The sequence below is a fragment of the Ptychodera flava genome, chromosome 10 (genome assembly GCF_041260155.1).
Source record: "Ptychodera flava strain L36383 chromosome 10, AS_Pfla_20210202, whole genome shotgun sequence".
NCBI lineage: Eukaryota > Metazoa > Hemichordata > Enteropneusta > Ptychoderidae > Ptychodera > Ptychodera flava.
In genome coordinates, this window is record NC_091937.1 from 26,016,521 (window position 1) to 26,027,437 (window position 10,917).

The 10,917-nt window shown below is 42.5% G+C and overlaps 1 protein-coding gene across 1 annotated transcript; it reads left to right on the forward strand.

Moving 5' to 3' along the window:
- The first annotated feature begins 3,399 nt into the window (after nt 1-3,399).
- On the forward strand, nt 3,400-10,716 carry LOC139142338 (uncharacterized). The gene has a single exon (XM_070712253.1). The coding sequence runs from the start codon at nt 7,073-7,075 to the stop codon at nt 9,005-9,007; it is 1,935 nt and encodes a 644-aa protein (XP_070568354.1). The 5' UTR covers nt 3,400-7,072; the 3' UTR covers nt 9,008-10,716.
- The last annotated feature ends 201 nt before the right edge of the window (nt 10,717-10,917 follow it).

Here is a 10,917-nt window from a genome sequence, read left to right on the forward strand (position 1 = left end):
CTTACAGCGTGCTTTCTGAATTATAATATCGTAATAATCATGGCGAGTGGTCTCAGAGATGATGACTCGTCAGTAGATCATATTTTACCAAAGCCATAAATATTGCAAGAAAATTTGTGTAAAGTACATGGTGTATGGTTTTAAAACTTTTTAATTGACATAACTGTTCAAAACAGAGGGTCGATTTAGAGTACAAGCCTTTGTGTTTTGGTAATGGGTTTGTCCCTTTCATATTTAAAGAGACAATAGCCGTAAGCTTTGATAATATTTTCACTATTTTTGTTCTTTCAACAAATGTCGTTTCTCTCTCTTCTTTCCACACTTTGTTGAAATACAAATCTACAGCCTTGCTTGCAGAATGCATCTTGTACAAATGCGATTCTTGACAGATGAATCCTAGTCTGAAAATAATAAGTCGTTAATAATAACAGTGGACCATATTCCACGCCTGTGTACTGGCTGCTGGGTTGAACACCAAGCATGGTGACACGATTTGGGAAGTGGAATAAAACACAGTGTCGTACAAACAGGACAGGAATACTGGTAAATGCAAAAAAATACAGTCATAAATTGAGCCATAAAAAGTCGTGATAACTAGAGGTTCTTTAAGCAATATCGCCTGTTCCTGCGTCATATCAGCATGAGAGTCATTTGTGCTGCGTCAGACATGAAACGAAGTCGAGTATCTGACGCAGCAAAAAAATGACACGAATGCTGATACGACGGAAATCAAGAAACTAGCGACATTGGGTAATAACAGATTTATCATATTCTCATTCCCAGAATTTTACAAAAATGAATGGAGAAACCTTAAGTTTTGAGGCTTGCGCATAAAAATGAAAATATTTGTGTAAACAGGCTTCAATTATTTATAAACAACACGAAGAAGTCAACACCAGCCACGATAAATCCTCCATATCTCGATGAACAACACTATATAAAAATATACCGGGACTCAAAAAAAATCGCACGGAAAAAAGCTTTTCAAGGCGCAATATGTTATTAAAATCGTTACCGACCAAAACCTTTTCTCTGCTTTAAATATCTCCTGATTTATGATCGTGTTTGATGATCGTCGTACGATTCGCAAAGAGGTGGCAATTTGTTTTTGTTTACACTAAGAGAGTTGCCATGTCAACTGAGGTGTTACCCGATCGACATTGCCGCTATCACGCCACCAGGCACCGTGACTCACTACTAGTTTGGAGGTTGACCGTATCGTACGAACGGTACATATTTGTTAGAGCTTGTCTTAACTTTGGAATAACAACGGGAAAACTTCACAAGACTCAAAATATTATTCCCGTATTTCGGCTACTCGAAATATGCTTGTTCCTCAAAGCCCTTCAATTTTTTATGTCGACAACACGGCATTGTGTCATTTTGATTGCTTACTTTGTTTACTGTCAAATCACAAATATAATTCCGGAACGTTCCAAAACTGATAACGTTTGTCGTGCATATCTCGACGTTTACCCTGAAATATTACTGCTTATAGTCACCAGGATGGAGCGATGTGGGCATATTCTTCACTTTGCAAGTGTGCCTTTCTGAGAGCGATCATTGATATCAGGAAGAGTCTCCGCGTAAACAGTCTAATCAGTTCAGCCACAGACCCTGACACAACAGCTGACGTGTAGCGAAACTGACCAATCAAAAAGTTCCGGTGAACAGGCTGCCATTTTTTTTCATCGCGGACTTTATTTTTGGACACAAATGCAAACTTTGAAAGTTAACTTCAAAAACACAGTAGGAAACATAACACTTTTTAAAATAAATTTAAAGCTTCAATTGGTAAATTCAGGAGAGATCTTGAAAAGGAATGCCAGTGTTTACAGAAGGAGAGTGCAGCAGCGACTATGTTGTCTGGTCGTTGGTTCAGCCAGTGATGCTTTGAAAACATACGGGATATTGATTCAACGTTGGTTTTGTTCACACACGGCGCGCTGACTGATATATATTACATACATATAAGCATTTATCTATTTTATTTTACTTTAAGCTAAAGATACATCAGGTTACTTCCACAGCTCTCAAAAATAGTCAAAATAGGAACTGATATTTTCAACATTTCACAATCTCATATTCTGTTCCGGAGAAGACATATACAATACGAATGACGTCATAATAACATGCGTATTCGTCATTCGAAACAATGTTCGCAGTCTATTCAATTACTGATAGCGCAGTCACAAAAAGGGATGTATGCATTCGCAAACACAAGACGATCAGTTTTACAAATTCAATTCATCCTAAAACGCAGTTTTTTCCGGGTCGCGCGAGGCTTTACGAGATCTCGCGTGGCTGTGATGTATAGCAGGAAATAGTCACAGTCTCTGCATGGTGCCTGAGAATAAATGGCTCATTATGGTCAGAGTGAAAAAAGCTCAAAATCATTATATTTTACTTAGCCTAAGCTATGCACATGTCATCCTTTCATCCACAATTTCAATTGCTTCGCGAGGTTTGGCGCCCAAGTGCTATATATTTCAAAGTCTCGCGAGATCTCCTGTATGTTATTGTTGTTTGCTTTTTTCATTTGTACATATTTCATTTCATTAGGGTGACTGGCTTTGTATAGGTGGTTCGCACCTGTTTCAGTCATCCTATCCTATGTCGGTACACGTATCGTGTCCGCTGTGGATGAATATTATAAATAAATAAATAAATAAATAAGATCACACAATGAGGTAAAAATGGTCCATTACCGATTCAAGATGAAGCATTTCATGTACCTTTATTTATTGGATGGTCAAGTAAATGGTATTTTTTTTGTTCAGCATCAGTTTTAAGATCCCATTTCCTTACTTCTGTCGAGAATTGTATCACACCGCGCAGGCGTTCTACTGTCTAAAGTAGTCATACATGTACCGGGAATAGAATGATGACATTTGGCGTTCGAGACACACGCGTACAGGGTTCTACCATTATGCCCTCAGAGGGGTATTTTGAATGAGGGTTAACACTCTTCCTTTCATAAAAAGTAAATGTGTTGAGACTATGCACATCTTCCAAAAAAAACTCTGTTAATAATTCGGAATTTTCAACTTTAGCATTACTCACCATTAGAAAATCCCTATAACAACCATCAATGGCACATCCCTGCATGCGTTCACAATGCTAACTTTAATTCCACATCTTTTGTTTATTCATTTTTGCTGAGAACATAATCGTGTCGAAAGTAAAAAGTCTAGTGAACAAAATCTTACTTTCGGGGTTTTTTTCAAGTCATGGATAAAAACCTTGTGTCGTTTCCCTGTACATTCTGAAAGGTAAAATTACATTCAATTTTACCCTGGATATTCCTGTTATGTTAAGTCAAGACTTTCGCAACGGACCCGGATGCAGGAAGTAGATAACATCAGTTTCATGTGATATTCCTGTGCTTTTCACTTCTTAAAGTTAAAGACTTGAACTGCTGACTAAATGCTATTTTGTCGCTGTTCGAGCTCAAATATCAGCTGGGACGATGGTGAGCTGTCAACTCCGCTGGTTCGCAGGACTCCTGGTTGCATGTGCGGTGCAGAGTTGTGCTTTAAGCATCCCCGGACCGCAGTTCACTGCCGTTCCCGCGGCGTTCAACCGCACGTTCAAGTATGGTGAACAGATCAGCGCTTACCTGCGGTGCGGAGTCGCGAATGCTACGGACTCGTACAAAATCTCGTGGTTCAAAAACGGCGTTCCAATCAGTGATAACAAGACTATCAAAAACACCAGCGAATTCGGTTTTCCGATCGACAGCAATATATACAGCATCGACACTGAGGATAAGGAAGGTACATTCAATTTAAATATATCCTTATCTGAATCCATCGACCTATACACTGGAGAATATAGCTGCACCGTACGACACGCTGCCAATGATACGATTCTAATTAAGTCAGAGATGGTGAAAGTTCAAATATTCGTCGTCCCCCGTGATCATTACCCCGTTTGCACCGTTGAAGGAAAGACGAATCACAAAATAACTTTATTTGCGGGAGATCTTGTGAATATCAGTTGCCAGACCGACCCAGGAATACCTCATGTCGCCATCACCTGGTTCAAAGACAACTCAACCCCCATCGTTAATTCAACATTTGCTGGCCTCACCGCCCGACCGACATTAAGACATTCCTTATCGCCGGACAGTAATTCGTATTTCACCTGCAAAGTGCGCCAGGAGGGTTTTGAAAAGGAAAGTGAGTGTCGAACAGGACTGTTTACCGTTTATGAGCCGCCGAATGTTATTATTTTACCCGAAGCTCACGATATCAATTCAGAGGCCGATACAGTTGAGTTTACGTGCAACGCAAGCGTCCTTCCTGACATCGAGATGGACTATATTTGGGTTATCAGCAAACACGGCGGGGATGCTGAGAGGAAACCTGGTTTAATGTCACCGGATGCCACTAGGTCAGTTAAAGTGGGTAACCTTACACACGAATACAATGGAAAGTACACGGTTTCGTGTACAGTCGACTACGACTTCAGTTCACGTAAGTTCACAGCTAACGCGACGTTGACCGTGAACATCAAACCCACGATAAAGACACTGAGGGCGCCGGCAGTTACTGAAAAGCAACCGAACAGCGAGACTGAAAACGCCACGTCCGTGCACAGCACCATACATTGGCGCCAAGCGTTTTCTGGATATTTTACGGACAGCCAAGATCATACTCCGACATCCATTCCCTTAGCTAGGTATGCGCTGCCCACTGATAAACCAAAACTACTCAAGTTTCATGTAGTTATTATAATCTGCGTCTCAGTAGCTGCTGTGGGTGCTTTGTTCCTCATAATTGCCATAGCAATGGTTCGCGCGCCATCGCGGCACAAACGAGGACATCGTAAGGACGCCGTGCAGCTGACGTCAGTGCGATACCGCGAAAGCAAGTACATCGTATTTAATGAATATTTTCAAGGCTCGGAAGCCACCAATTTTCCGACCGATAGTCCGACGGTGACTCGCGACGGAGAAAATCAAGACACTGACGACGTCACGATGACAACGTTCGGCCAGTCAGCAATTTCCCAGGGCGACGAGGACGTCCATGGCGGGGCCATCGAGCTGGCAACATTTGCCCCACCGACTCCTTCTCTGGACGACGAAAACTCCAAAACAGGAACCGCACGCGACTTGCCACAGTCTGCTTTTCCAGACCGTGAAAACGAGGCCATGGAAACACCTGAGTCATCAATACACGACCAATCGACAACTTCTCAAAGTCAGCCAAGTGACCAGAAACCAAAAGCGGAGACCGCAGAACCGACAAGTGCGTCTCCCGCGTCTGTGCAAGGCTGGAAGAATGCGAGTACTGACACCGTTGAGAAGCCAACAGATATATCGATCACTACTCCTCTTGAGAGAGAAACCGCGGGTGTTGAAGCTGCTGAAAATAACGTGAACCCGCCCACTTCATCAGTGCCTAGCGGAGATGCAAATGTCGTCGCCACCGGTGCGCCCAGAGACCGGATTCCTGGCGAAAGGTCACAGGAAAGCCGTCAAGAGAAGAATGTCGCAGGTGATTCAAGTCCAGACCTTCAAAATACCGAAAATGTTTGGGAATTAAAGGAAGTTGGGGGAGGCAGCATTACAGAGACTAAACAGGGACAGAGCGAGCGCCCTCAAACCCGAGAACGCATCACAAGTGTGTAACCAAAGAGACCCAAGAAGTATAAAAACCATCTGCATTTTCCAGTAGATGTAAATTTTGATGAATATTTTTCTTCATTTTCGTGTTTTTAATGTAAACTACGATTTCTTGTTCCCCTCAAAGCATGCCGAGAAGGTACACAGTATTCAGATTGTTAACTCAGCCTGATTTTGTTACTCAAAACGCTAACTGTAATAGTTGCGCGACGCATGTCACTGGTTTTGACGACAGGGAAGCCCGTTAGATCTTTTGAGAGAGTGGTCGGAATTGAGACATGCTGTTTCGCGCGAGTATGATATGACATATTTACCCGGTTTGACAAAGCATGAAAGCTGGTTTTCCACAATCCACATGATTTCTTTTTAACTGTTTTCACGGGTGCATTTCGTCTGCAGAAAACAGAAAGAGCGCAGTTTACTTTTAAACGCATATTTCGCTCTGTCAAATTCTTCACATTGTTTTGGTCGCCCCTCGAGATACTAAAGTCAATCCAATGGCTTTGAACTATTGCGCTCCAGGTTCTACGTGTTTGGTGCCCAAGTTATAATACTGTCAGATCTTTGATACTGACATTATATATAGAAAGTGATTTTGGTGCCCATATTATCATGGAGGCGCTAATTCTGGGTTTATTTCTTTAGCCTAATCTTACGACTACTCTGTTTATGTATGAATATACCGTTGACTCATTTGTGACGTACGCAATATGTTTTGCTCTAAGTGACCTTCGAAGGGTTTCACGACCCGGAAGTAACATCCTTGTTCGACATTTTCAAGCATGTTTTGTCTTCAGTGTATTGTACTTCCAGCCCCCTCATTCCGATGCTTCGAACACAACAATAGCAATGTACCCAAGATAAGAAAGATTGCGAAACTAATTCATTGTGAATGTTAAATTTATTCATTAATTAACTTTTAATGCCACTCAAACTTGTTATGTGTTCTACTACGATATTGTGCGACGAACAACTCGGTGGATGAAAGTTTGAGAAAAAACAAACAATTATTAGCGTTGCAGGTTACATTTCTCGAATTTAAGAAACCGCGAAGTCTCAGTTAATTCTGGTGGTTGAATTGAACAACCGCACTATGAGCGGCTGTTGACAAAAAGGCGCCCCCGCTCTTTTCTTACGCGTTCTTGTGAGTTCCCATCGTTGTGTAAAATGCCACAATACAGGACGCTCTGTGTGACCTCAATGAGGGCGTCAACCCGTCTGTGCAATATCCGCATCGCATGTACTACAGGTATAGACAGTGGCCCGCACGTGCAAACTGTATGTGTCATGGTGCATGGGAAAACAAATGATCGAATTACCACACAATTTGTCTAGCGCCCGGATGAGTGAGGGAAAGCTGGGACCGGCAAGCATTCTTGCCACGGTCATTGAGAGGTGTGCTTGCCCGGCGAGATCACAGCCGGTTCATTTTGCCACATCATGGGCCAAGGAGCAGTGCTTTTTGCAGTTCTCCTCATCCACAACTTTGCGTTGTCGATGTCAGACCCCGGTCTTTATTCCAATCAGGATCCGAACGACGTCTTTGAGGTGCTGAACCCGTCTAACTGGACCACTTCGGTTTCTCTGACTTGCAATGTGTCCGCAGGATTGTCTGAAAACAAGACTTTTGCGTGGTTCAAGAATGGAGTTCAAATTAGTTCGGACGTAAACCTTCTACCCGGCGGTGATGTAGAAAGACTGGTCGACAGGGACCGATACAGCGTCAAAACACCACAAGAGAGAGGTAAATCCACTCTTCATTTTACTGGATTGACAAATGAAACGGCTGAATTTGATAATGGGAACTACATTTGCGCAATAATTCGTCAGTATAATAATAGTGTGAATACGAATTTTACAACCCGATCTAACGTCACCGAACAGGCCCCTGCTCTGACATTTGACAAATTTTACGGTGATCTGCTGGCGAACTTCAGTTTCTACGCCGAAGAGCACTTAGCGGCCTTGAGCTTCCGATGTGGGCCGAGAGTTGCCGATCACGCGCACGGACATTGCAAGGTGAGGCCGTTCATCGTTGGCGCGCGTCCGCGCAACCGTGTAAGCGAACATCCCGAGGAAATTCACACGGCCACCGGTACCCGCAATGTGTCATTTCTATGCAATGCGACCCTTATTCCAACAACCGCGAATTACACATGGACAGTTCAAGGTCGCGGGAGCACGAAGCTTAAAGTTCAGATCGGAAACGAGACCTTTGTTTTGACCAACCTGAACACCACAGGTGAACACGCGGGAACATGCGCTGTTCATCATGGCTCGAGTTTACAAACTTCAAGTCACAACCAACGTGTCGTTTCTGATTCCCTTGCGTCAACAACGCCGCTTACGACACCGAAAACAACCGACCCTGTGAAAGATGTTTCGGAGATATTCACTTTCACCGTTTCTGAATCGGCGGGAAGTTCAACAACATCGAAAGCGCAGCCACCAATTCCTTCTACTGAACAAGGAGAAACTACCTTTAACCTCAAAAAATCACCGACCTCAAAGTTGACAACGGAACGAACGACAATGACAATGTCGACAATAAAATCAACATCAGCCACTGACATTGGAGGCGAAAACACGATAGTCCCAATTTTCGAATCCACCCGCAGATCATCGGCACGGACGCGAGAGACGCTTGTCGCTACTTCAACGCCGCCGACAACGACCGCACAGTCAAAAAACAGTAGTGCCAAGAAAACACACACTGTAACCTCCGTCTCAAGTTCGCCGACTTCAATGACGTCTACACTGCATCAGACAACGAATGAAGAAACCGGCGCTTCTTCTAAATTGTCGGCCGCAAAGCTGACTACAAAGCCAATGAGTTTCCCGGCAATTAGTCGCACTTCGACAAGGAAGAGATCCCCTATCATTATTGCAAGCATCGCTCAATCTACTAATCCATCGACCTCATCAGGGAGGAAGACATCCATAGACAGCAAAAAGCTGACTATTTCGACGGGAAATGCCTTGTCTCCAACATCTGCAACTCTGCCACGAATTTCTTCGACAACCAAGTTAAGAGAGACAAGTTTACCAGTAGCGACGGCCAATGGTAACTCCAGCTCGCGTTTTTTATTCATTACTTCTGGACTCGCCGCTGTCACAATCCTATTTCTCCTCGTATTGTGTTCCGTGACCGTGTTTATTATCAAAACCCGAAAATCAAAGACGCATGAATTCGTCGTGAACGAAGAGGAGACCATCCCGATGAATAGAGTTCAGTCACACCGGATAAGACCGAAGACCAGCGTGCAGAAAAACGGAGGTTCGCCGTACGAAAGGATGAACGCGGTGTTCGAGTCCAGGTCGCTGTCCGTGAAAGTCAGTAACTCGGAGCAAGCAGTGCCCGGGGAAGCGGTGTAAAAAGTACGCTGAACTGTGAGACGGGAAATCGCAGACACGAAGAAAAAAATCTTTGGAGTTCAGTACCACTACCAACAGCTGCAGTATAAAAGGAGTCTGTTACCAGAAGATAGCATTTATCGAATACGAACCTCCCTGCATACTTTTAGTTACTCCAGAATTCGTAACAATGCATTTGAAGAAAGTGTTTGATATCTGTAATATACGATTGTTGATTATTGTACATAGCTAGGAAAAGTCACTGCACAGTGTCTTCAAGCTAAATGCAAAGGTCTGACTTGATATGAAATGTATCGTGCAGAGAGTTTCAAGCCCTATTCGGTTCGAAGAGTCTGAACGCTTCGGTTAGATTTTAGGCTACTCTGTAAGTTTGACGCCATGTTGACTCACCAGCTTCTCTTCACGTTTGTTTTTTTTACTTTAAGTATGGCGGTACAATGCTGAACATTCATCAAACGTACAAAAGAAGGACTGTATTCTCACAGTCCTTGTAAGACTGATATTGAGTTGCTTTTCTTGACAATTTTCGCCGTTTAAAAGCGAGAGAGTTGAATTATTGAGAATTACATATTAGATTCCAGTCTGCTCTTGGGTGTACAGTAGCAACAAAGGTGAACGCCGTAATCTGAATGCCACAGCCGAAAGGAGCATACTCTGTATCGAGACTGTTAACCCTGGACATTCCCCACCCACAAGTTGAGGATAGGGTTAAGGACATAGAGCACAAGTGTATAATGATCGAAGGGGGTATCTGACAAAGTGAGACACGGACTCGGTATACGAAACGCGTTAGCAATATTCACATCACGATCAGGACCGTTCGAAAGCCCAATCCAAGCTCCTGTAGAGTCAATGACACAAGTCTTCACGATTTCTTTGAAGTCTGTGTGTATGTGTTTTCACAATCAGCGTTATGCAAAAAAATCCACAACCTATGAGGGTGGCTTGTTCAATCACGGACAGAAGTCCTTTTTGTGTGTGTGAATTCAAATATTTAGAATCAACGTTACCCGAGAAGGACAATAACCTGTGAGGGTGGATTGTTCGCTCATGGACAGTCGCTCCTTTTTTCTGTCTGAAATTAGTATTCGCTCCAACGACCATTGCAGTGCACTGACCAGAGAGAGAGTGCAGACCAAGCAATTCAACTATACAGTAACTGCCACATAACCAAAGAAATTCTCTGTTTTGAAAGCGAGGCGCCCACACCTTGGTTTCATGAAATATGTATTCTCTCTATAACAGTACTTCTTTTCAGTAAGTTTCTTTTATCTTTATCCATATATATGTCGATGCTTGATGTAATTTAATTTCTCCGACAAATTTTGCAAATGACCAGCAAAACAGTATTATTGTAAATATTCCACTTTTCGTCTATTGTTGCTTTTGATGCGTGTGACTTTTTTTCGCTTGATTTTGTAGATAGATTTGTACTTGATTTTGTAAAATCCATGACCATTATCAAATCCAGAATTGCGAGCTGTGCTCAATGCGATAATCCATGAACCACATTTCTAACCAAGTCTGCATTGTTAAGTTTCACGTCATCCAAATATCTTTAAGCCGAGTTTAATCACTCTTATTTGTAAACCGGATTATTGAGATTTGAATCGCAAATTCATAAATCATAGATAAATCGCTTACCAAGGAAATGTCAGTTTCTTCTAATACATTATCGTCATTAAACCTTGTGACTTGTTCATTCTGTATTCATTATCTCAATTTCATTATTAATGATTGTATTATAGCTTTGTCAATAGCAGTGAATTTTGTGACGTCATATTATTACTGATAATGTATCTGATTATCCAGTATTGTGGTCCAAGATGTTTTCTATATCTACAAATTCACTGGCACCGGCAAAACTATAAAATAATAGTAAGTGTACCCTCTCCCGACCAATAATAGAC

Bases quoted from the DNA above. Each gene is read 5' to 3' on its own strand.
- LOC139142338 (XM_070712253.1), top strand. From the start codon at position 7,073: ATGGGCCAAGGAGCAGTGCTTTTTGCAGTTCTCCTCATCCACAACTTT.